The sequence below is a fragment of the Phasianus colchicus genome, chromosome 13, assembly GCF_987193195.1.
Source record: "Phasianus colchicus chromosome 13, bPhaCol1.hap1.1, whole genome shotgun sequence".
NCBI classification, from domain to species: domain Eukaryota; kingdom Metazoa; phylum Chordata; class Aves; order Galliformes; family Phasianidae; genus Phasianus; species Phasianus colchicus.
The window spans coordinates 3,787,410-3,814,609 of NC_143448.1; the positions used below are offsets into that span (position 1 = coordinate 3,787,410).

Genomic DNA, 27,200 nt, shown 5'->3' on the forward strand with positions numbered 1-27,200 from the left:
AACAGGAAACGGGGGGCAGCTGCCGCATCTGGAGCTAACGATGGCTCTCAGAAAAACAAACCGGCTCTCGGGGTGTCTTTAATTAAGCCGCTGCCGATCAACCGAGGTCCGGGGCTTAAAGTTCAGGGGGTATTCGCGAGCGTTTCTAACTGGCTCCGCTACCCCGGCGTCCCGCTGTATTTTCCATCGCGGCGCGGTCTCTCGCGGTTCGCGACCCCCGGGGCCGGCGGCTCCCGCGCTGCCGCGGCCCAGCAAATGGCGGCGGGGGAGGGAAGCGTCCCCCCGGGGCGCGGAGCGGAGGGAGTCCCGCCCCGCCCCGACTCCCGCCGCCCTCGGGCCCGGTGTCGCCGCGGCGGCTGCGGGAGGAGGAAGGCGCCCGTTGCCCGCGCCGCCTCCGGCCCCTCCTCCACGCCCACGCCCGGCGGCGCGACCCCCTCCGTGCGCCCCGTCTCCCGCCCGCGGCCCCGGGGGCGGCGGCCGCCGCTCCGCCTCGCCGCCCCGGCGTTCGGAGGGGAATGGGTGGAGTTGAGGAGCGCGGTTTCCTGAGAGGAAGTGACCGCACGGGGCAGGAATGCGCCGCCGGCTCTGCGCCGCATCCCGCCTGCCTCGCCGCGGTGCCGCGGGGAGCTCTCTCCGCCCCGCCAGCCATGCCGCACTTCACCGTGGTGCCGGTGGAGGACAAGCACCGCGCCGAGTATGACAGCGTGGAAGGGCTGAGCTGGGTGGACTACCGGGAGCCGGCCGCCGCGCCCGCCGCCGGCGACTCCTACGACACCGTCAGCTCCGACGGTGAGCGGGCACGGCCGGGCGGGGGGCGCCGGTGCCGCTCCCGGAGCGAGCGCGGTCGGATCCCCGCTCAGACAAAGGCGGCTCTCGAGGGCGGCGGCTCCGCCGTCGGCAGCGCCGGGGCGCCGCGCGGAGCGCTGTCAGCCGGCGGCGGCTCCGGGCCGGGAGGTGCCGCGGGGTCGCGGGGTCGGGGTGTGACCGGCCGCGCGGAGGAGCCGCCCCGGGGCCTCCCCTGCTGGCTGGTAGCCCGGCGCGCCGCCGTTATCGGGCCTCCCGCAAGCCGCGGCTTCGGAGCCGATCGGGGTGCGCGGAGGTACGCTCGGATATTTTGGGCTCTCCGCCTCGGAGAAACGGGCGGTAGTGAACTCTATTGAGTCGGATCTCGGGTGACCGCTTGCTGTTCCTGCTGCTGTTGTTACAAAGCGCCTCTGCTTGGCGAGATCTTAGCCGGGCCCTGGGTGCTACAGCAAGTGCATTGTGTGCGGGAGGATTTCCCAGCTGCACCTCCTGGGCAGCTCCGCTTTTTGTTGTTAGCCGTTAATGTATTCCGATTGCAGAAGAGGTTCGCGAAAACGGCACGGGATTTGGGGCGGTGAGGAGTCTGGACGGCTCCGTTAAGTAAGCAGGGTCAGCGCTCAGCCTGTCTTTCTGTGACTCTCAGTAAGTCAGCGTAAATATGATGGTTGTTTCCTGTGAGAAAAGGAAGAACGCTCAGATTCAGAGCGCGAACAGTTCTGGTAAAAAGCTGTTTCAGCTCTTTGCAGTATCTCTTGTGTTTTTTTGCATTGGTTACGTCTAGCCTTGTAACCTTTGGGAAGAGGTTTGCCTGTGCTCAGTGTGTGAATCCGACTTGCCCTCTGTGAATCACTTGTGGTTCTAAGCAACAAAAGAAAAATCAGTAAACACCTGACCTGTTCTCCCTTGTCTGTGCTGTCAGACTTTTTGGAATGCAGGTGTTATGGGGTGCACAATGTAATCGCTGAAGGGAGCCTGGGCTGCTCAGAACTGTGCTCAAGGAAGAGGAAAGGTTTGTTTTGTTGGATGATACTCAGCTGTCATGAGATGAATGCCAGGTTCCCAGCTTAGCACCCTGTTTGGTTCTCTTCGAATTTGTACTTCAGCATTTCAATTTCTAACATACAATTTCTTTTCTTCTGTATAGTTTTCGAAAGGAGTTCTAGATTTCATGTAGGCCTCATGCCTATTACGTTATTCTTCCTAACGTGGGCACTTAGGAGTGATGAAAGATAAATGTTCTTCCCAATTTGTATGCTATTACAGACAATTTGAGGCGCTAGCCTTAAGGCTGTGTATGGCCTTGATTTCATTTTATAAACAGATCTGTGTTAAGCTCAGGTTACTTACTATATCATTAACATGTAAGCCAGCAATAGATGTTTGTTGTGGGGTACTTTCTTCCCTTGTTAGCTGTCCCAATGGGTTGGTTGGGACTTGTGGAAGCTACTGCCGTGGTGCAAAAGGGAAGGTCAGTCAGTTCGAGTTGTCTGTCATTTGCGTAGCAGTGCCTGTAGGATGTGTGCAAGCAGCATGCTCTAAGTCTCTCAGTAGCTGGCAAGTTGTGGTCTGTGCTGCACGCAGAACCGTGCTGCTGGAAGTCAGCTTAGTCTTTATTTTGCTAAACATCTGGAAAATCTCCATTAACATGTGGTAGTTAAGTTCTGTTTCTGTTTGAACTGTAACTGTCTTCTATTTTTTAATTTACTCTCACAGTAATTAAGTGTTGTTTCATATCCTCGGGGTATGTGTGTACAGATACATTCTCTTCCCTACCTGTAGTGACAAGTGTGTTCTTCCCCACTGGCCTCTTCTGTCTTCTCTGAGGTTTCCTGGGTTATGGTTCAGTAGAGGGGAATTTAAAATCTCACTCAAATTACTCCTCTGGTTCTTGGTGCTTCCTTTTATATATTGTGCAGAGCAAAGAAGCCTCTGCTACCTAGGGAAGAGCTGAAAAAACAACATCGTAGAGCTGGGATGCTCCTGTTGAAGCCAGAGTACCTTACAGCTGCTTAATGCTGGCCAGAGCCTGCAGCATCGAGGAGAGCAGCCTTCCAGAGCTTTCTGTGGTAGCTGATTATGGGGCTTTGGAGGAATTGACTGATTGATGTTGGGTTCCAGATAAGGTAAACTTTAACTTAAATGCACAAATTCATAACTGTTGATTGTGGCCCTATCCAAGTGCACGTGATTTGTATTGGCACTGTGAATACACACATAGCTGCCCAAACAATGCTATTTGTCCAGTCTTTCTGTGCTGTCAAGTAATGCCATCAAGGTCAGTATAAGAGAATTACTGAATACTTTCCAGGGAAGTGTTAAAGCAGCTTGCTAGTCAGAAATCTTATTCAAAGACTTTTAAAGACTTCTTTGGGCTGCTCAGTTTGATTGGAGATGGGTTAAAGTGACTGAGTGATGGTATGGCCCTTCAAGCTTAGGATTGAGCATTGTTACTCAGTTCTGCTTGCAGCTGATCGTCAACTGCATGCAAAATAGCAGATTTGTTGGTCAGACACTCCTTGCACCATCTCTGGAGCTTATGGTTCTGAGTTCATTTCCCTGTAACATTCTTACTCAAACCTTTATTTGTCATAGCCTTGTTTTTCTTTTAATTCAACTTACTTGGAATGTCAAGTGATGTGATATCATCTAAGCAACACAGAAACGAAGCCATTCTGCACCAGAATTTCTCATCCACCATGTGCCTAAGAAGACATTGGTCAGTACGTAATAATTTAGCCTTCCCAGACAGCTTCATTGTTTGGTTGTGAATAAGCAGATCCTTCCTGCTGCTCATAATAGATTTTGACATCTTCCATTTAGAAAAGAAGCACAAAGACTAATGCTGTGATCCTATGACAAACATGTGAGCCTTGCTTCATGGACCGGCAGGGATGAGAAATGTGAATTTGGCATCTCTTCAGTCTTTGAAACAATGCCAATGTGTTTGGTTGGGTACACAGGGTAAGAAATGGGAAAGTGGAGTCTAAATAGTATTAACAAACAAACAAAAAAACCCCACAGTGAATGAGCTTTGCTATAATAAGAATCTCAGCTTTACAGTGGTTGTACACTCTGTTAACTGAAATGAGATGTCATGTTTCCTGAGGGAACTTATTTATCCTCCTGTGACTTTTGTTTGTGGAAATGAGATGCTAATCAGCTTGGTGTCACTAACTAACTTTGGTCAGCTGCCACTCTTAGTTTCTGCTAATGAATAGCTCTGCTTATGTTCCAGTTATCACATGCCTTTCTTTTAGCCCACATTTTTCTAACTAGACTCGAGACCTTTTCCTCATGCTTACAGTCTGCATCAGTGTGTACAGTGTCCTTGTGCTGCAGCAGATGATGCCAGTTGGTTTTAATAAACTATTTTTGAACTAGAGAAGATGGATCAAAAAGATTCTCCTGTGATATTTTAAGCTTTTTCTCAGTTCACTGCTTTTTAATATGCAATAACTTACTAGTAAAGGTTTTAAGTTGCTTTCAAGACTTAAGATAAAGCTGGCACGAAATACATCTGAAGATACTTCTAATGGAGTTACGCAAATCCCTTTGCAAAGCACTCAATTCTTATATACGAATGTTTTGGCAAAGACCAGAGACAAGATAAAATTAGTCATATAACAAATGAGGTACTACAGCTAAATAGGGATGACAGAAGTAAGTGGCTAAAAATATTTTAGGTTATCTTAAATTCAAGCTAAAATTTCTGCTAGCAGCAACGTGGGTAAGTGGTGCTGTTAAGAGTTGTCATAGCAGCAGGTTTTTGCATAAGCTCTGTAGCATGTGTGCCTTCAGCAGTATTCCTGCTGTCTCAAAACTGCAGAAAGAAGTCATGCAAGAGGGGGCTTGGGAATCTAAGGCAGAAGCTCGGAACTGTTGGGGAGAAAAATAACTTGAGAAATACACGGATGTCAGTGAACTTCCTCTTCTTGTGTATAGTTAACTATTGTTTTGATGAAAATGGTATGGATATTACACCTCCTTAAACCTCATTTTAATGAGGAAGGGTTTTTTTTTCTTTTTTTGTTGGAAAGAAAACAACAAGAAGAGAAACCATATTCTGCTAAGGTTTGCATCACAATTTTCTGTCTCTGTAAAGCTTAAGGTGGAATTTTAAAGTTGTCCTATGAGTACTAAATATGCCAGTATTTGTTCATGTTACGTTAAAAGATTGAGATGTTTTGATTTGAGTTAATCCCTTCAGCAGTAAATATAATTAAAATACACTGCTGTGATTGTCATTGGAATGCAGATCCTGAAAGGAGTCTTAGCAGCATGGTCATCCTTGTGAAGCCCAGTGCTTTTTTGCTTCTCGTACAATTGGCAGTTAGCACAACACTGATTGCAGCACTGAACTCCAGAATACTTTTCTCAACAACACAGGTGCAGAGATAAGTGGGCTCTTGCTAGAGATAAGGAAAGATAAGCATGTGGTATGTGAAAAATGAAAGTGGAGAAGTGCTTTGTGACACCATTAGCTATTGGCATACACCATGCTTGGATAGGTGAAAGAGATTGTAACCTGAAAGCAAAGGAATTTTTCTAACATTTGGTGTGAGATCTGGTGTGACTGATTTTCATGGAGTCCACGGCAGGTACTCATATTTCTTAGTATCATGCAGTTTTACTGAGTTAAATTCAATTAAAAAAAAAAATAAAAAAAAAGATTGTATGAGAGGGGAAAAAAGTTCATATTACCGCATAAGCTATCACTTTTGGTAAAGGCATTTCTCATACCTCTAAGTTGTGCAGTGGTTAAGGCAGAGCTGGTCAGGCTGCAGCTGTCCGGCACCAAGGGGTTCGTGTGCCAGCTGCTGGCTGCAGGAGACTTCACTAAATATAGAAAAATACGGTCCTTTCTGCGGGTTCTCTGGTATTTGAGTTATTTGCAAAAGCTCACTAGAGGATCTTTGTGATATGTCTAAGTGAGTTGAAGGCAACTCCTGTAACTGTGGGTGGATAGGTCTATATGTTGCAAAAAAATGACTTATAAAAATAAGGATTGAAAAAGAAAAGCTACTGCCAGTCTTTTGTAGCTGTTGATTTACTAATGTATTTATTTTTGCTTAGGAGAACACCTCTGTTAGAAGATTAAGCAATTGCCTGTGAAAGTACATGGATTTTCTATCTAAATCCCTCTGTAAATTCACACTCCTTTTGACTTGCTGAGTACCCATCCCAAGCTATTTCTTAATTATGGTTCCTTATTTTTCTTGCATGCTGAAGCGGTGTTTCTTGTTCAATCTCTGTACTTCCCTAAAGAAATTAAAATCAGTTTTTGGATTACCTATATTGCACTTTTGGTACCTATCTCTCTCACATATAAAACTGATTTATGTTTGTTTCGTTTAACTTGCCCTTGCAAATTTCTGCAGGATTTCATTTCCTTAAATATAAAATACAAAATACTGACATTTCCTTTCCCCTCTCACCCCAGCTGCAGCAAAATAAAGGATCACATTTTTGCATGCTCCTAAAAGTGAGGTTTAAATTTGACTTCTTCCCTAAAGTTCTGCTTAGAATGGTGGCTAAGGTACTTTGTAACCTTGTTGACTAAGTTTCAAAACTTCTTGCTGTTTGATCTTGTAAAGCCTCTTTATTAATTATTGGTTTTCAGTAGGCATCTGTTTAAGTGACGCCAAGTGAGTATTGCTGGTTTTTGTTCTTTCATTGTGCTGCTTTGGGTGATTTCTTTCAGTGTAGTTCAATTTTTGTCACACGTGTGGAACTGTGCCCCTTTCACTCTGGCTGCCTTAGTGAGCACTAAGTGAACAGTACTCTATTTTTATGCAAGCAAAATAGGGAAATATCAGACACCAAAAATATTAGCAAAATCATATACTTGACAGGTATTTATTATGTTCTGTCTTTAAATATAAAGTGATTACCCGTTAGTGGATTAATCATGTGAAAGATAAATCTGTATGAGTCATGTAAGAGTCATGTAGATACTAATTTAATGATTCTAAGTAGTTCATAATTACCAGAACCCTAGTAATGCCTACATGAATGGGAAAATACAGATCTTATAATCTGTGTATGGCAAGCTTCTCTTCAGGGTATGAGAGCATTTGGTAAGCTGGTATGTAGTACAGCTCCCTTCTTTTCAGGATATGAGAGGTAGCATGTAGAGCAGGTCCCTTTCTTATGCCATTGAGTGCACTCCTATCTGGAGGTTATTGTGTAGGGTGCCTGTTTGTCCTGAGTTGTCCTTATTTTTTAAGCATTGCTTCCAGAGTCTCAAATTATCACTTGTGAACTTCCTGGACTTAAAGGAGTAGCATTTTTTCAAACAGGTCATATTATAGAGATTTAGTTTTTTTGTGGTAGATATTACATTTGACCTGGAAAAAGATGGCTGTTTTTTTCCAGCAGCCTTAATACATGTCTAAGCAACAGAGGTATATGTTAGGACAGTGCTGGGAATACATTTCCCCCTCACTTATTTGCTGCTATTGAAGGTACTTGGTGGAATTTTTTTTTGAATCATCTTTTGATCTTCATTCCGCTCTGTAGAACAGAGAGGTGGGATTTAATGTGCAGAATAAAGCACTAATTGACCAAAAGGAGCTTTGATTCCATTAGCTTATGGATGAGTGGGGAAGGTTGATCACTTGGCAAAACTGCCAACTTAGCTGTCTTTGCTCGCTGGAGGCAGCCTGAGACTTGTTGCAGATGTAAATGAAATGGCATTTTGCTAAGTGGAAGATGGAAGGCGGGTGCCAGGCTGTGCTGGGCAGCTGCAGCTTAAGGTGAGAGAGGAGGCTGCTGGTACTGGTGAAGGGGACAGCCATTATACCATCTTCATGGGGGTGGTCACTGTGCAATGACGAGAGACCAGGAAGCTGCTTTGTGTAGGACGTGGCTTAGCAGCATTTCTGCTGCTGCTCAGTTTCCAATCCCCTGGAAATTTGTCCCAATGGTCCATCCTCTCAAATCCAGAACAATTAATTTGCTCAGGATGACCTGCATGCTCCTAAAGGCCCAGCTCTTTCATTGACTGACATGTGGTCTGTAATATAACTAGGATGCAATCTATTGATTACTTTTTGATTACAATCAGGATCAAAGCTGCAAGCTTATGCTGGAAGTTGGCTCGCAGGGAACTGCAGCAGAGATTGTATAACAAGACCCTGGGAGAGGAGAGATGACGCAGGCTCTGTTTAGGACAGAGGCATGCTGTACTATGTATAGGTTCAAGCTAATTAAGCTTGAATGAAACAGTGTTGTGTTTTTTTTCTTTTTTTTTTTTTCTATAGCCTAATTGCCATTTCTCTTTTTCCTCTGTCTGTATCCAGAATCAGTTTGTGTTTGTAGGATTTGGAACACCATTCAATCATAATGGATATTTCCATAGAGCCATTTAGGCTAAACTTCTGCCTTCCAGTTCCATGTCAAAGAAAAATAGGGATTCTTATAGTGTGCCATTGGAAACCACTTATTTGCTGATTTAGGGTAACTTCTAAGGAGGAGCCACTTGCTGAGACTTGCTCTTGCATACTTTACATTGCTGATCGCTGCATTAAAAAAAAAATAATGCCCTCAAGTAAAATTATTTTTCATAAAATTATTGATAGTAATGCAGCCTCGTCTTATGACTATGTGCTTGTGAACTGAGCAGCCCCAAGCATAGTCACTGTGCAAAGTTCACTTCTGTATTTCCGTGTAGGAGGTCAGACCTGAGTCAGGCCCTGAGCAGTTCAGGGAGATTTTACGATTGCTGCACTCTTTGATGGAGGATAGTGCATAACTGCTTCTCTGTTTTCTACTTTTGTGTTTGGAAGCTTTGTTGTCCTGATCCACTTTGTATAAGTTTGTATTCAGAGCTGATACATAATACTAAAGTAGATGTTCCCTGATGGTTTTGTGTGTCTAATTTCAGAACTGACCGCTCCCAAACATTTTCTGATTTTCCTCTGCTAAGATCATTACTGTCCAGTCTGTCATTTTTACCATATGAAATATTCGGCAGCAATACTAGTTTAAGGTATTTTGTCACTTCTCCCCAGGATTTCTTCCTTTCCTTGCATTTGTAATTTGTATTTGGCATCCTGTACTGGGGCATGATTTCCAGAGCACAGCTGTTTCTAGAGTACCTTAAGCAAACTCTGCCAAGCTTATCCAAATTCAGTTCTAGTACAGATATAACTTAGAGGGAATTTACATTGCTCAAGCAGAGACAGACCATTCATTTTTGATGCATCTGTATTTTCTAGAGAACGCAGCAGCAATGTCATGGATAAATTTCAGGGACATGTCAGCCAAATAGGACAGGAAAAACCCAATACTGACTAACAGGTAGTAGGATATTTATGTGCCTTTTCATAAGATATCCTTCAGTGTACATGCAGGATGCTTTAGAGCTGTAACTTAAGGCAACGTGCAGGGAATAATTTTTAATGTGGTGCTTTGCCTTTGCCCTCTTCGAAGATGCTGTGATCTGGATTTTTTGGTAGAAGTATATGTTTAGAGGGCTAAGCTCCACCACGTGTCCTTGAGTTTCTTCTGACCAACCTTCTCCTGCATGTACTTGATTTAACTTCTGACTGGTGGAGCAGAAGAGAAGTGAACCAGTATTACCTGTTGCCCCGTGAAGAGTCTCCTTGTGTTGTCACATGCTGCTCTCATGTTGCTCTGATGCTCTTGCAAACTGACAGACTTTCTGTAAAACGATGGTAAAAGCCATTGCCTTTTCCAGACACCTGGCTTTGCCTTGTTCTGTGCTGTGTTGCAGCATGTAATATTTTGTGCTATTTCAGAAAAGCTACAAGTTCTGGATAATTATGTGCTGGAATATACATACATACACATATATATAAATATATGTGTATTACCAGTAGTGTGGTTTGTTGTTTATCATATACACAATGTCAGAGAGCTCTCCACCCTCTAAATTTTTTTGATGGGGTGAAGTGATTTCTTTGCTTGGAGATGTCCCAGGCTGAATTTGACTTTTTCAGCATTTTGTAAGTATTGTGACCAATGGAGCGGTGAGGTTTGTTTTATGTTTTAGCACCATATGGAAAAATCACCTTTTCATCTTTGGTACATACAGAAGCTTAGCTCTTTTTTTGTCCTTCTGCTTACCACCAGCAGCCCCCTTTGGTTAAAAATTAGTAAATAAAAATCTCTCGCACAGTCCATTTTCAGTGCAAGAAAAATGTTAGAAACCCCTTTCTGTATGAATTAGTTGAAAACAAATAAAGCATTTGGAACTTAAGTATAAGCTGTAACTGATTAGAGATGTGTTCCCACCATCTTTCAGGAATGGACAGTCAGTGTCTGTGTGTGCACTGTGCAATGCCATGCACAAAATGTACAGAAATTCTCAACGTAATTTAAACCTTCTTCAGTCATTTTATGTATGTCTGGAGATGCAAAGCACTCTTGCCTGTATCTCCATTAGTTCTATGTGTTCTCTGTAGGAAGTCCTCTGAGCTGTTCCCAGCTGCTTGGTCTCACTCCATGGCTTCTAGTTGTTGTTATTTGTTTAAATATGTTTTATTTCTTAAGTATGTTCATCTTTCTTCCTGTGGTCAGCTGAATGGGTACGGGGCTGAAAACAATTTGATACCAAAGAGAGAAGTGAAGTAAATTTTGCATGAAACCTATATGCCAGTCTCACAGCTGTATGTTGGTGACTCAGAGAAACTGGGATTGTTTTTCTGCAGGGATGGAGGCTTTCCCTGAGACAGGGATAGCAATAACATTTCTTGCTGTATTTTGACACAGGGTGTGTTCTATCTGAGATGCCTTCATGCGTGTGAGGGGACCGAGTTTGGGGATGATTGTCATGAGAAATGATTTGGAGTTTTTCCACATGAAGGAACCTCTGAAGCATATTATAAAAACAGCCTTTGTACTTCACTGTAGTGTTTTTCAGCTGGCAATGAGGAGTTAGATTATGAAAACTCTGAAGCAGTGTGTGAGTTCCTGAATTCGTTTTCTCAAAAGTGACTTGGTGATTGCAGCTCCTGGATAAAGCAGCAAGTGTGGTGTGTGTGGTATTTGAAAGATTACCTTATAAACAAACAGAATGCATGGGGTTCTAGTAATTATGAACTACTTAAAACCATTGTTCTACATGTCTCTTATATAAGCCTCCATTTCATCATACAGATTTATTTATTTTGTTGCATCTTTCATATGATTTATCCCCTAATGGGAAATCATAGTAAAAGTTATTGAAGATGGAAAGAAATACATCACTGTTTTCACTTGAAAGCTGAAATGCCTGGAGGGCAAACGTCACAGAGCTGTAATTTTCATGGCATTAGCTGGTTTAAAATGCTGTCTGATTCCACACTGAGCAAGCAGCGGATTTGTGGCACACGCTCTTCTGAGTAAGTGTGCAAACAGTGCAATGTGCCTCTTAGACGTGGCCGAGTTTGATTTCACAAACAGCGTTTTCAGTAAGATCTTGATATTTGCCTATTTTCTCAGCATTTAGAAGATTATAATGCTAGGATTGTATCAGTGTTGGCTTAGCTTTCTCTAAGGAACCCTTTTGTTTCCTGAAAGAGATCAATCCCATTCAGCTCTGCAGGCAGCAGTCACTTTGTCAGAGGAGGTAGAAAAACTTCTTTTGGGAATACAGTATTAAACTTGTCTGATCCTCAGGACTTGACAGAGAAGGCTTTTTCTAAAGCATGCACTAAAAGCAGGAAGAAGAATAATGGTAAACCAAATTACTGCAAATGGCAAAGAGTTATTGCTGAAGGGTAAGTACTTCATGTTGATATTAATATCCACAAAGGATTATAGTGTTCTGAAGCTATCAGCGTATCTTAACTGAAGAGTGAAATCGTTGCACTTTCTGAAACAGTGGGTCATTACATTGCTAAATCCTTTGAGTTGGGTAGTATTAGCTAACTTGTTTGGTAGAAGTGTTCCCTAGCCTAGATTTGCAAAGTACAGTAAAAGACCAGTAGTAATTTCATGCCTTTTTATTTAGGGAGAAATCAGGATCTCTGCTTAACTGTTCATTTAATTACTCTGCTGCAGCCTAACAGTTGTGTGGGAAAGCTGTGTCTCTTTCCTTCACACAGACCACAAACTCAGTGTTTGGAACTCTGAACTGTTTCAGAAGAACTAATATATTATCAGCAATACAGCTTTTAACTTATCTTTGGTAAAACTGTGCTTTGTTTGTGTAGCTTTTGCAGGTGCTGAAGCTGGTGAGTGTAAATACGTAGGTGATATCTGCAGTGTAGTGCTTAAGAAGCACACCTTCACTTGTCGGGGTAAAACCCCATAAACACAAAATTTTAATGAGAGTGCTAATCCATAGTGAAGTAAATAATGTTATGTGCTAGTCTTAAAACAGTGAATGAGCAAATTACACTCTTAGAATACCCACAAATATCAGTAGTTTGGCCTTTGAATGCAGGTTCTGCTAGAAGCAGACATCCAACTGTGGCATATGAGAGTTCAGTATTGTCAGTGTAAGTGGTAGTTTGAGCCTGCTTAAAGCACAGTTTCCTTTTGCTGCCTAAAAGCTGTCTGGGTAGAGATCACTGATCTGCCCTTTCATTCTCTGCTCCCATGCAGCCTTATTGTTGCATGGATTGTTACCTAGTGGAACTTTTGCCTTTTTGTTTATAAATGAAATGCTGTCATCAGTGTTTTTGTTGGCTTATCTCAATATGGTGGTTCTCTTCATGCACTTTAACGATAATTTCAGTATTTTCCTGCTGAAGGCAGAGGTAGCAGGTTTCTTGAACTGCTTGGAAAAGGCAAGAAAATTATTTTGGCTTTTCTGTTCTTCAGCAACACTCAGTTCTGCAGAACTTCACTGTTATTGGATGGCATGAGGAAAGCTATCTGAGAACTGCACAGCCTTTTTTGGGGAACTGAGTTTTATCTTGTGGTCCAGTTGTTTGGGGAAGTATTATCACTATTAACACTTGGAATTTGCTTTGTCAAAAACTGTCACAACGGTTCCTTTTAATAACAACAAACAAATTGGAAAAAAAAAAAACAACAAAACAACAATGAACCCTGAAGTGTAATGGAAATGAGTTTGGACAGCTTTTTTAATGAAAGCTTAATCCTTAAAGCTGTGAACAAATGTCTGCACAAAATTGCATTGACTGATAAAAACTATTTGGTTGTGCAGTAAAGAAATATTCTACCTGAATATAATTTGTTTGCAGCAATCCCATTGTTTCCGTAACTTTTCCTGCTCTAGAATATCCATCGTGTGTTTCCATTTGCATCCATCTCTTTGGAGAATAAGTCTAGCAAACTATTCTTGTCTTTTGGGCAAAATCTCCAGCTGAATTCTGGATAATTTTCAGCATGCCAAGATGCACGTACAGGGGATGCACTCCAGGGATCAATGATTCAGCTGTTCTGTCCTGACTAAAGAGTGAGCTACATGATTAGTTGAACATAACTGCCTGCTATTTAGATAGCTGAAATTAGGCTACAGGAATCCCATTCCAGCTGCTTGTGTATCCATTCTAGTTTCTAATTGTTAATTCCAATGTTATTTGTAGATGGAATACTAAAACTGCAAGTGATGGATTAAATATATAAGATGTAGTAATGTTCTCTGTGCATGAAAACCTCTCCATTTATCTTTAGCTGCCACAGGCTTTGTGACCAGTGAAGTTTGAAAAGTGTTGCTAGCTGCTGTGCAGCCTCTCATTACAGAAATACTTTTGCTGTGGCGTGCACAGAGGAACCTGTGTGTGTACAGTAAAATTGCAAATAAGACATTAGTTCTTATACTGCTCCAGAAATAAAACTGCGTTGTGAGGAGAAGCCTTTAATTTGAGCTCTTTTTAGCGAATCTCTGCTGTTTCTCAGTTACAAAGAGGTAAATGAACTGATGAGTTCCTTCCCTTCTAAGACCTAACACTTCAGTTCTAGCTCTGATTTCAAGGGACATAATACATAAATTAAGAATTAGAATTGATATTTTAGGCAGGGAGAATGATGGGAACTCAGGACATTGTCATCACAGCTTGTAGCTGTAACTGGGGGCTTTGTCCAGCCTGCCTGCCCTGCAAAGCACATCAGAGAGTCTGGGCTCCTCTTGAGATGCTCTGAGTGGAGGTGTGATGGGAGGACAGTGTATGTGCCTCTGCTGACTTTCATTTAATCAACCCAGATATGTGCCTGTAAAAGCAAAGTAGCATGGATTTGTAATCAAGCTACTCTTGAGAATCCTTTTTAAAATGTTATAGGATTAATTTGCATTACTGTATTTTTCCTTGTTATATGTGTTGCTTAGACAAAAGCTAGTCATACAATGTCCATCTGTGCCTTCAGCACGCCTTGACTTGTCATGTAGATAAAGCTCTCTGTAAGATAGATAAATAGCTCTGTAAGAACTAGCTGAATGTTTCTGGATTAGTCACGTCCAGATGGATATACTAATTTCATTTAACTGAGCATGATGAAGGACTAGGGGAGTGGTAGTTTTCTTTCAGGGAGTTTGGAAACTGACAATAGAAGAGAACAAAACCTTAACAGGTGAAGTCATGCAGCTGCTTCTGCCAGCTTCTCAAAGGGATGATTATTCTTGTCTGGCCCAGTATACTTTATCACCGTGAAGCTTCCTGGTCTTTCTTTAGGATAGTTGCACTGTGCCTAATTGTTCGGCTTTCTTTTGTACTTGCTGATCTGTCATTCTTATCGTTATTTTAGCCTGTGTTTTGTCTGTGGTTTTCCTTGAATTCTTTCTTTCTTTTATCCTTCAGTAAAGAAAATGCAATGGCTTTCAATGAAGTCTAGTGCATACAACGTTCTAATGGGAAAACTGTTTCTCTATCCTAATTTCCTTCCAGAAACAGCACGATAATGTGGACACTGTCCTCTGTTCTTAACCTTCTCCTAAAATCTTAGGTTGTCTAAGAGAATAACAAAATAAAACCTGTCCACCGACTGCCTGGTACAGCTGTGCCACTATGGCAACCAGGTAAATGTTGGGCGAAGATTTGGACACCCTTTAATTATTTTTGTTTTGTCTCCTGAGCTTATGTGTTTGCATGTATAGCAGTGTGCTTAAAAAAGCTTAGGATTTTTAAGTTTTGTTTCATTGGACATCTTCAAAATTCTATGGAACGCAGGTGGTTCACACAATTAATGCTGTTCTATAGGCCTGAGTCCATACCTGACTGGGCCAGGTATAAGAAGTTCAGGGAACTGTGATGGAGAACTGAAGATAAACTGTAGAATTGAAGTGGTGGCTGTAAATAGAGTGATTTGGTTTGGAGGAGAATTGGCAGGATTCAAAAGGTATTTATAATTTAATAATTAAGAAGCCTTAATTATTGAAAGATAGTGAAGACTGAGAAATAATGAAACAAGTGAAAACATCAACCTAACTGGAATGTAGTTTACATACCTAAAAAATAATAACAATTAAAAAAAATTAGTTAAGAATTAAGGCAAATAAATTATTCTCTGTTACAGAATATGTAGCTCTCTCTTTATGAAATGTTCCTTGCAAAACAATCTTGCATCATGAAAACTAGCACTGCATAGCTACCGTCCAAGACCAAAGGCTCAGTAATTAAGAATGTGGAAAACAGTACCTGTGTCACGAGATGGTGCTTGTCCAGGAGACTTCATGCTTCAGAGTGTGAGCTATCCTCATGTGAAGCTGGGGCAAGAATTCCCTGGGGTGTCTTTCCGAGGTCACCTCCGCTCTCTTCCAAAACTAACGGAGATAACGAGCTCTTCCCATGCAAGTAAGTCTGTTTGAAGGTGCTGGTATTGCTCATTGGCAAACAAAATATACTGGATAAGTATTTTATTCTATTTTGTATTACATGCTTTGCTGTGCTCCATCTGATTTTTATTTTGGTCAAAGTACACTTGTGATTCTTGTTGAAGAAATGGAATCATCCATTGTAGGTTTTGCTCGTGAAATTGAAAACAGAATATAGAAATCTCTAGAGGAGATCAGATTAATGCTTTGGTGATATGTTTTAGAATGTGTATGAAAGACAGAGACTACACTGAATGTACAACTGTTAGTGAAGGTGATTTTGGCTAACATTTAATTAGCTTTTCTTAACTTTTCAATATAATACTCTTTTTGATGTGGGACACAACTTTGCAGCACCCAGATCCACATATTGGTGAAATTAAAAGATGATGCTCCTTCCACAGAACTTGAATGTAAATTTACTATGCTTAGAAATGGAGTACATGGAGCACAGTGTTTGAGAGGGGGGTTAATGTTCGTAGAGAAAAACATGCCCTAGCAATTGCAAAAAACAATGCTCTAATTCCAGTCACTTGTTTTACTGATTTTTCTATTGCAGTTAGCTTTGTTTGGGCTTCCATTGTGCGGAAAGGTACCTACAGCAATCCCACCAAGGAATTAAATTCAAAAGGAAAGGCGAGTGGGAAGGAATTTGGTGATGCTGGAAAACACAAATGCTGAATAGAGGGGAGTCAGATGCTCTTTTTGAGAGAGGCATAGAGCTTCTGAAGAGTCCAATTGTGAAAAATTCTGAAGTGGGGTAAAATGAAAACGTATGGCCTGGCATTTTGAATGAGCAAAGCAATTGTCATCTTATTTGGAAATCTGGGATTGAATGTATGGCTTATCTTGACAACAACGTGATTAAATATACTTAAAAAAACCAGAACAAAACAGATGCTCTGTAAGCATTGTAAGTAATGGAATACCACTATGCTTTTCAGACAGTGATAAGCAGCTTCTGTAAGACAAAAGAACAAAGAAATCCAGGACGTCAAATAATTTTTTAACATTATTTTTACTAAAAAAAAGAAGAGTTGCTGAAGGAATCACCTCCTGAGTACGCGGGAGGTGAGGAAACAAAGTGTAATGAGAAGGTACTGCACAGACTAAACTTCTCAATTTTGTCAGTCAAATAGACCATCCGTTTTCAATTTCATAAGTAAAACTTGTAACTCAATTTCCTCAGCAAGAATAGCAAATGCTTTGATCAAAATAGAATAGAATGGACTTCAGCACAGTGTGCAATATGTACTGCAATAAAATTGGTCTAGTGTGCTCTCTTTGCCAATCAAAGACCTAACATATACAGCAAGCAAGCAATTATTATGGTTTCTTTAGTAAATATTTGTCTCACTGGAATTGAAAAACATGTTATTTTCCTACTGTGTTGCTAAGCCTACAGTTGTTTTTTCCAAGTCATGCAGAAATTTTACAACATACAGCAACATCAATACCTCTTACATTGCATTGGGTGTACAGATAGTCTGAGCCCGCTTGTGCAAGGCAGTGCTAAGTCACATTCTGGTGTTGTGAGAACTGTGAGAAAAGCAATAGGCTCATAATCGCAGTGCACTGCTATCTACAAGTGCTTATGGGCAGCTTGATGATTGTTTCCAAAAACTTACTAAGACATCTGTTGTTTGTGGTCTCTTGTTTTCCCCTAACAGCTTTGCTCAAAGCACCTGTGTGCAGCTTCGAGCAAGCAACGCTGCTTCCCTTGCATTACTTGCCCTCAGTAAGAACAGCACTGACATTTCTCCTGTTATTTTGCCCATAGCAATTACTTGTAACAGTGTGGTGGTATATACTGATCCATGTGAGTAGGGGAGGAGTTGTGTGTTTGCCTTCTAGGTTAATTCTGTAAGTTGATTTAGACTTCAAAATGCAGAAATGCTTTTGCTTCTGTTATGCTAAATGATTTTAATACGGCCTTCTTTCAACAACCTTAGTTGTTGAAAACGTGCACCAAAAAATCCAGGTCTTTAATCTTGTGCTTTTTCTATATTCAGTGAGTTGTACTTTAGCTTGCAGTCTTTCCATTTGAGATAATCCATTTTTCCTTTCGTTTTCAATTTCTTTAGTGCTTACTGTTTTTGTAAAGAGAAAGATTATTCCTTGGATTGATTTTCTCTTAAGGCGACGCTCTTGGAGATCTCCTTAGTTTGTATTGGCTGAAAGAGCAGGGAGGGAAGAGTTATAGGCAAAAGAAAGGAATTTTTCTGAGGGGAGCCACAGGTCAGAGAACTTCTTATTGCTGGAATCAACTTCATTTTTTTTCTTTTTAATTTTGGCAGAGATAATTTTGTACCATTGTGCCCTTTATTCTTTCAATTTCTGTCTATTTCAGAAAGATCTACTGATCTCTCAGGTTGTCCTATGCTTTACTTTTACTATATCTGATGTTAGCTCTTAATCTAAAAGCATTAGAGGAGTGAAGAATGCACAGCCTGTGTTCAAAACACAGTAAGGATAAGGCTTCATGAAGTGAGAATGTTTTGAGATCTAAAAATTAGTGGGCATGGGCGGGGGAGGGGGGAATAAAAAAGAATAGGAAAAAGAAAAGAGGTTTCTGGTTAATATTTACAAGTATTCTAAGGACAGAGTTTGGTCTTGGTATTGTTCAGTTTCATTAGATCTCCCGGTGTGTTTGCACATGGTGCTTAAACGGTTCTCTTGGCTTCAGTAGTGATTTCTGGGTGCGAAAGAAGTGTCTTTTGACTCGTCACAGCTCTGTGAGAAACAGTTATCAAAGGAAACATTTGAGAACAAAGGTGCAGACAGCGGTGTAGCTGTGCCCCTACTTGTATGCTTTGCTTTGCGGTGACTTGTTCATCTGCTTTACTGAAAACAGGAACAGAAACAGCAAAAACTCCCCTGTCAGAGTAACAGCTCTGATATAGGTTCTGTTGCATAACCTTAGAAACTAAAAAGAAACAGATTAAGTTGAACAAACAAGTTTATTCCCTGTGGTTTCTGATGTCAAGGTTAAAAAGTTTCCTTGGGAATTCTCTTGCTCTTTCCAAAACCTATTTCTTTTTTTTCTTTGCAGGTCATGGCAACCATAAAGAAAACAGCCCTTTCCTCAACAGTTCAGAAGCCAACAAAGGAGGTGATTACTATGACAAAAATCTGGCCTTGTTTGAGGTAATTTCTGACTGTTTTTCACAGTTTTGATGTGATTTGTGATCTTCCAAACTGGGAGGGACTGAACACGTGTTATTTATCATTCAGTGGAATGTGGAGCATTGCAGAGGTTCAGGTGCTTTGGTACCTAACTCACTGATGGGGAACCTGATATCTAAAAGCCTTTGGTGTGTTTAAGTCTATAAAGTACTAAAACATAATGGTAGCAGAAGTGACCTGAGCAGTTCAAACAGTAGAAGAAGTTTAAACAGAAGCTGTTACACCAGCTGGACTCATACAAAATTGAGCAGAATCGTCCTCCTCACTCCACTGGCACTGCATTAAGTGAAAACATGTCATGGTCTGCCAAGACCAAGTTTCTAAAAGGTGTTTGCAGAAGTTGAGGTTCTGGGGAGCAGTGCAGAGTATGTGAATGGCTCTGCAGCTGTTTTCCAGCAAAGCTCCTGAATTATGACTTCACAGCCATCCTGGGAACTTGCACCCTATGTTTCCCATTCTGGGAACTCAGCTCCCATGCCCAGGCAGGCTGACCCCTGCAGAGTTCAGCTGTGTGGCACAGAGCCTAACGCATAGTTATGTGCCTGCTGCCCTGGAAATGCTACAACTTGGTTTTCATGGCAGTATGTTTGAGCTAAAGACTTTGAAGCACGCTCCCAGCTCTGGTGTCTCCTTCCTCCAAAGCACAGTAAATTTGTGATCAGGATAAACTCACTTGCAGGTTGTGAAGGGCTGGCCAGTTGTGGAATTTGATCTGCTGTTCCTTACATGCCTGCTTTTCTCATAAGCAATAGCGCAGTAGCACAGCAGGACTGCAGGCTGTTTCTGTAGCACTAAGGAGGAGGAGGAACAGAACACCCCAAAGGCTATGCTGCCCAACTGAATGGGGAGCATGTTACCTCAACCTCTTTCTGGAAGTAATCATAACCAGATTTTTAAAGATGAAAACTGTAGATTTCACAGATGAGATCTGAGGAAAGAGTAAGAAAAGGGGTACTTAGCTCATGGCATCCTTTCAACTGTTTGGAGTTGCTTTATGCATCAGATCCTCCTAGAAACTGTTCATGACAATGCGTGAAGATACGATAAAACTCCAGACAATGAAATCTGTCTTAATCAGCTTTTTATTTTCTGTGTAGAGAGTAATTGCTCTTTGCCATGCATTACATATTGTGCAATTTGACATGTAAAGCATTTCAGTTTCAGAGAGAGAGAGAGGAAGGGAGTGACTTTGTCCTGGTTTTGTTTATTTGCAGGCTAGCTGTTTCACTGGGCTGCTTTTTTTTTTCTTCTTCTTCTTTGTCTGAGGAAAGTATTTGTTTGCGTGGAGAAGCCACAGATTTGGCCTTGAAAATGCTTTCAGAAGCAGATGTTGGATGGGAAGAGTGTAAAACTGTGAGGCACTGCAGATGTGGCTTCTGGGATTTAAAAAGAAAAAAAGATCCACGTGAATAAGATTACATAGTTTGAAAAATATAATAAAACAATCAGACCCATGCTTGCAATGATATTGCTGCCTTATTTGTAAACTTGACCCCTTTAAAAGTGTATCTCTTTTTGTCAATTGATGTTAGAGATGCATATAAGGCACGTATTCATTTTCTTATAGTCACAAAGCTCAGAATTTGCCTTTACTGACATGATTTGTTTTTCAGTACCTAAGGAGAAGGAGGTATATAGTGCACACCTCTTGCCATTTCCTAGCAGAATTGCCTTTGTTTCAGAAAATAAATCCTCTCATCAGTGCAATTAAATTCTTTCTGATTCCCTTGACTTTACTGACCCCAGCAGCTCTCCCTCAATGCTGTGACTCACAGAAGTTGACTAGTTGTCTTCTTCCACAGGAAGAACTTGATATACGACCAAAAGTGTCATCTCTGCTTGGCAAGCTGGTCAACTACACTAATCTTACCCAAGGTGTTAAGGAACATGAAGAAGCAGAAAACACTGATGGTTCCAAGAAGAAAGTATCAAAAGTAAGTAAAGATTCTTTCCATGGCCAGCTAATCAACTCAGTGATTCCATGTGTGGCTTTGGAGATTTGGACTCCTTTCCTCTTTATCTTAACTTCTGTAGTTCCAAGGTGTCATGACAGCTTTGCAAAGAAATGCCATAGAGCTCATTGATAGGTAGTAAGATGATATAAAAAAACTGGAACCGAAACAGTGGTTGGGGATAATGCACTACAGTACCATTGCATATACCCAGTATGGATTTGGATAGATAGGATATGCTTTTAGCAGGGAATCAAATCAACAATGCCAAAAAAAAAACAACCCACAGCTTTTTCATAGTGCTGGTTTAGGTTCCTGGAAGTATTTGAGATCTGTGAGCCTGGTAGGTATGACACAGGGCTTGTAGGAGACAACACCCCTCAAGAGTGGTGGGTGGAGGTCAGATTGGGCACCCTGGGGCAGCTCAAGTATCATTGTGGTTGCTAGGCGTTTAATCAGCTGAATTCCACCCCAAAGGATCTGAATTGAGATCTTTAGCCTGTTTGGGCTGGCTGTAGTAGCTAAGCTGAAGGTGGGGTTTGATTGTTGGTTGTTTGATTTCTATCGCAAGCACTGTGTTCTAACTGCTGTTCTTAGTGGTCTGGCAGAAAGGCAAGCATTTCAGTTAGTGCTAAAACCTTTAGTGGTATGGTTTCAAACAGAGAAAGAAGCAACAGCATTGTTGTTCTCAAAGAGGAAACGTGTAAATCCCTGCTGACTGCTGGATTCCAGCTCCCTTGTGCACGTTGTTTCCTTACTCTGCTTGTTTTTACACTCAAGTTAATAAAGATAGTTTAGTCAACATGATGCTTGAAGTTGAATTTTATCCGAGACCACAAATGCTGAAGTATTGTGATATTTTGGTTCGTATGTCATCAGTACAAGTCTAAGTGAAGGTTGTTGAGGTGCTGCTACTGGATTTTGGTACTTCAACCTTACTTTTAAAAAATAATTTAAACATTTTAACCGTTGCTTTTGTATGGTACTTGGTATTACATTAACTGTTGAGTCTGTTCAAAGTTTTTACCTTCATATAATCAATATGAAATTTTATCTGCATCTATGTTTTAGCATGCTTTTGAGGGAAATAAAGCTGGAGATTAGTTGTTAGTATGGAGATGTTGCATAAGACAAAAAAAAAAAAAAGAAACTTCTTGCATATTATTATCTTAAGAAAGGTAAAATGAAGGGAGATTCAAATAGGTACAGCCCTTACCATTTGAAACAGTTCTGTGCATTTTTCCCATTTACTTCCTCATCAATTGCCCATCCAGGATACCAAAGTAAGATGCAGTCTCATCTGAAAGCTCATTGCTTGTTTTTCTGTTGAGAAAGAATTAGGAGAATTTGGCGACGTAGTGCAATGTTGGTTAAAGAAGTTACAGTATAGCTTTGTACAAAAGAAATGTAGCAAATAACAGGCAAGTGGGAAGTTGTTTTTAACTTAAAAGCAGCACAGTCCTTGTGGAAGCTCTGCTTCTTTGGTAACATGCACTTTGGGCTTCTGGTTGTCCAAAATTATGCCCTACTAAAATGTGTGCTTACAGACTTCTCAGATGATTGCTGGAGAGTGAGTTGGGTAACTGTTCCAAAAGTGACAGTACCATCCTGTGTTAATATCTCAGTATTTTCAATGTAAACACTGCATTTTCATTAAGTGAATATTTGCCTAACTTGTCTGTCTCAGAGATAAATTACATCAATAGCAATATCATAGCAGTAGTTTGAATTTCTTATCCCCATCTTGCCTTAAGCAATATGAGAGTTTAAACGTCTTGTAGAATATATATATATTTATATTAATATAATTATATTATATACCAATAATATGATTAAAAACTGAAAATTCAAAACTAGCAACTGTACAATGCTGTAAACTGTAATTGTTACGAAACTGTACAGATGAGAAGCAGGTGGCATATTCTGGTTTTGAGCGCCAGCTTTGATAACTGATTCATTGCTGAGCATTCTGTCAGGTGTGCTCAGCTGATATGTGTCCAGCTGGTGTGACCAAATGTGAGCTGCCTGTCCTGTTGTGTCACTTGCTGGAATTGGCATCTTGTAAACCAGGAGTGAGGAAGGTTAGCAGACTCTAGATCTGGTATTTGAAAATTGAAGCAAGAGAGCAGTCCTTTCTGTAACTGAGTATATCTGAGCAGGTAAGACAGGTCCCTCAGTGAAAACCTTTTGTGACCTAGCACAACACCATCCCCCAGATTGTACCCTTTTAAAGTAGAGAGGAGAGCATGAGAAAGTGCACAAAACTGTGTTCACTTCAAGTGCAGAAATCTGAGTGGCAGGTATTTAAAAAAAAAAACAAACTTTCTTCCAAATGTTAAAGCTTAAATGAGCAGAGAATGATGTGCTTTGCCTTGTGAGGGTCATTTTCTGGATACCTGCTTTCTCAGGTGACACAACCAAAAGAGACTTGACATTTCCACAGACTCTGGAAAATACATTACGTGACTGTCCTCCCTTCTAAACTTTTGGAATGATTCACACAGTTTGTAGAAGGTGCCAACAAAGATGAGGAGAATTTCAGTGCAAAGCCCCTACGATTCTATGAAAGCAGTTTGATACAGACACGCTACCCTGTTTCAGCATTCACATTAAATATTTTTGATTGTATCATTCTGTCTTAGACATCAGAAAAAAATTGTGATAGGGTAGAGATTTTGATTGCTGTTCATGTTTTCTAAGTACAGTCTTATATTAAAGCACTTGGTCACAGCACTGTGAAAATATCCCCTTCTCTTGGTAGAAATTACATTAAGTATTTCAGTTCATGTATCTTTAATAAGGCAGTGCATTTCTGTGCTGCTGTCTGTCCTCATGCTACAGAGCAACCGCAAAAGCTGTCATTGCTGATCTATGTCCCTGAGCCCTGCAGCCAAGTGCTTTGATAACCTGTCATACTGGTACAATGGAAACAGTGTCCTTCAGACTCAGATCAATACTGATATCAATTATGTCTACAGCTGATAAGAGTGAATGCTACGCACGCAGAAACATGATCTGCATTGAAACTGAGATTTTTCAAGATTATTCTTTCCCTTCTCAGTTGAACTAAAACATTCCTCAAAATGTCTGTGCTTTATTTCCTTTATGCAGCATGAGGCAACTAACTTGTTTGTTTGACAGCTGTAGAGACTGAACTTTATAACCTTTTTGTTTCAGACTGTATTCTGCTGAGGCTTCAGTACAGGTTTCGTTTCACTCATTCCAGTGGAGGCTGCTGATTATAAAATGTATAAAGAGGGTTAAGTCGCTGCAGTTTAACTCATGTTAAATATTTCTGTGAGCGGGCTGGTGCAAGCAGTGTTTGTGCATCATTTCATGGTGGTATTTTGTATTCCGCAGGGCAGGAAAATACACAGTAAACTCTGTATTAAATTTGTCCTAAGTGCCTCAAGTACACTTAGTAATTCTGTGGTTTGGGTTTTGTCTGCTGGCAGATTCTTACGCATCTCCTAAGCTGCTCTACTCAGCAGTAGTCTCATAACTGTGCAATTAATGCACAGTTCCTATTCCTCTGTGGCTAACTTGATGCACGTTAAGAAGCTATTTCAAATGAATAGGGAGGGGAAGATGATGAACAGTAGAGCAAATCTGCCAAATGGATCAAATAGGAGTGAGCTGGAATAAGGCAAATCAGTATGCAAAGGAAGCAGGTGCTGAGAGATGTGTAAAGGATAGGCTAAAAACTCTCCTGCTTTGCTAGTGCTTGGAAAACTGCATATGGAATATACAACAACTGTGCTCCACCTGCCCTTGCTGTGTAGGAGGAATAGATTGGGCTCCAGAGGAAACAGGTTTACTGTACAGAACAGCCTGAAAAGATCCTCTACTGTAGCACTGAAACAACTCATTTCGAAATCAATTCTGCTGGTGTCAGAAGGTGACAATTCCTTTCATCCTTACACATAATCCTGGCACAGCTTTTAGTTCTATAGAATGGTAATTTTTATATGTATGGCAGCTGAAGTTTTAGGGACTTCTTTGTAGTGTGGCACTGGAGCTGCTGAGGAGCAGCTTTTTTGCCCCATTCTGGTAGGTCTCATTGGTATGTCCATTGCAAACTAATGGTCAGGAGGTTCACACAAGTTGCAGCATGTATGGGGAAACTGATTGATCTGATTAACTTTAGTCACTGAAGGAATTCAAAGCTTCAAAAAATTGAGTCAGTAGTTCCTTTTAATATCCTTGTAGTTCAGACAGTTGTTCATGAATTTCCTTAGATGCTACTCATCTGTAATATGTTTAGGAATTCAAGTTTTTTTATAGGAAAAAGTATGAAAATGGAGAGGTCTTTAGGAGTTGCTCTCCATTCCCCCCTTGTTTCTGCATTCTTTGTAATTTAAATATAAAAGAAAACCTTAGAAAATGGAAGCAGTGGCAAACCTTGGCAAAAAACCACGGCAAATTTGGGACTCTGAATTTCTCTGTTTCCATGGAGAAAACATTTCTATTCCTTGAAATAAAATCCTTACCAGCAACACTTTGATATCAGTGTTTGGGATCTGACTGTCTCTTGAAAGTAACTATTAAGGTAAAGAGAATTCTGTAAGATGCCATGTCAAATGCCAGCAGTGTGGAGTTGCTGTGAAGTCACCTGAGTGATTTACATTTTCTCAGTCACTATCAAAAGTAATTCAGAGTCTGATGCTAAAAGGATTTAAGCAGAAGAAAGGTAGAATCATTGATTTATGTAAAATATACAGAATGAAAAAAACTACATTATGCATTTCTCTACATTGCTTCATAATCTTTTGTACTTATAACACAAAGCTATGTTTTGGATTCTAGGAGTAAGATAGGATCTATCCTACTGTGAGTCTGCAGCCCTCACCTGGTTTCATCATAAAAACTCCCTGGTTCTACAATAAAACAAATCTATTTTTAGTTGTTAATAATTGATGTTAAATGCTGAATATAATTGCAAATGTGAAGATCATAGAATCATAGAATGGTTTGGGTTGGAAGAGACCTTTAAGATCATCCAGTTCCACCTCCCTCTAGTCCAGGTTGCTCAAAGCCCCATCCAGCCTGGCCTTGAGCCCTTCCAGGGAAGGGGCATTCACAACCCCTCTGGGCAACCTGTTCCAGTGTCTCACCATCCTCACAGTATAAAATTTCTTCCTAATATTTAGTCTAAATCTACCCTCGTTCAGTCTAAAACCATTTCCTCTCATCCTGTCACTACATGCCCTTATAAAAGTCCCTCCCCAGCTTTCCTACAGGCATCAATCAAGTACTGGAAGGCTGCTATGAGGTCAGCCCCAGCTCTCTCAATCAGCCCATGTCTTCATAGGGTGGATGTGACTTTGTTCATGAATTGATGGTTTCACTATTAGCAGTTTGCTTTATTTTGTGGAAGTGGAGGACAGTAGCAATTGTGTAGAAGTGTAAAAGTGTACATCTTCCTTGTGTCATTTGAGAAACTGAAGTTGTATGATCTTGATTACCTATGCTTTGAATAATTCCAGGTAATGAATGCTATGTACTTTTTTTTTTTTTCCAGTCACCCAGCATGGGCACCCTGATGGGAGTGTATTTACCTTGCATGCAGAACATCTTTGGGGTTATTCTCTTCCTTCGGCTGACTTGGATGGTAGGAATGGCTGGTGTTCTTCAGTCCTTCCTGATTGTATTACTCTGCTGCTGCTGTGTAAGTACATAGCTAAAACAATGCCTGGCATGTAACCCCAGTGAAACTGTCAAGGAACTTGAGAGGCTTCTTTGTAGATGTGTGTGTAGTGAAAAGCCAGGTTTATGCTAGGCTCTCCTGCTTTGTTTGATAGGCATGTGATTTTTATTTTTATTTTTAATTTGTGTGGTAATGTTTCTAAACTGTCAAACTATTTCTAGTGTAGATACAGTTTAAAAAAAAAAAAATGGTGTTGGTTCTGCAAACAGTTTTTTTCTGTGTCTGTCTCAGACTGCCTGCCTTGCTGCGGAAGCCTTTGCCAGAATTTCAGATCTGCAGAGGGAGTGAGGCCTGTTCTGTTACCGTGCTCTGTCTGCAGACAGCCATTGTTTGACCTGATAAAACAGACATTTCTTAGGCAAAAGACTTAACAGCATGATGATTAAATTCCTGCTAACTCTTGTTTTCTTTCGGATAATGACCTGTCAAGGCAGAATAAATAGAAATATTTTGGCAGGTTTACTCTACCAAGAAATAAGTTAAAATTTGAATAGTGTTGTTGACCCTATTAATTCCTTTTTCTTGTTTTTGCAGACTATGCTGACAACCATATCAATGAGTGCTATTGCTACAAACGGTGTTGTTCCAGGCAAGTGTAGTCTGATACTTCTCATTAGTGGAAAAAAATGTTGCTGTAAGCTATTAACATGGTTTATTCCAGATACATTTGGTTAAGTCAGGATACAGAGCCTGAATTAATATCTAGTATTTCTCTTCAGTATCAGTTAGGCAAAATATTTGTTTTTATTTATCACTGTACTGATAAAAAATTGATTTAATTGAAACCTTAGAAAAGCAGATATGCACTATAGTTTTGTTACATTTT

At 40.8% G+C, this 27,200-nt stretch overlaps 1 protein-coding gene across 4 annotated transcripts in view; it reads left to right on the forward strand.

Moving 5' to 3' along the window:
* Window positions 1–500: 500 nt before the first annotated feature.
* SLC12A4 (solute carrier family 12 member 4) overlaps window positions 501–27,200 on the forward strand; it is a 49,073-nt gene continuing 22,373 nt past the window's right edge. Inside the window, exons 1-5 of one of the 4 annotated variants that reach the window (XM_031615415.2) lie at window positions 501–789; window positions 18,582–18,676; window positions 20,518–20,649; window positions 26,189–26,335; window positions 26,909–26,963. In XM_031615415.2, coding sequence (XP_031471275.2) covers window positions 516–789; window positions 18,582–18,676; window positions 20,518–20,649; window positions 26,189–26,335; window positions 26,909–26,963 — 703 coding nt within the window. In that variant the 5' untranslated portion in view covers window positions 501–515. Of the gene's footprint in view, window positions 790–11,467; window positions 11,529–15,261; window positions 15,510–18,581; window positions 18,677–19,184; window positions 19,297–20,517; window positions 20,650–26,188; window positions 26,336–26,908; window positions 26,964–27,200 lie in introns of those variants that run through there. The other 3 variants (XM_090149876.1, XM_031615416.2, XM_031615418.2) reach the window with 3 other exon arrangements.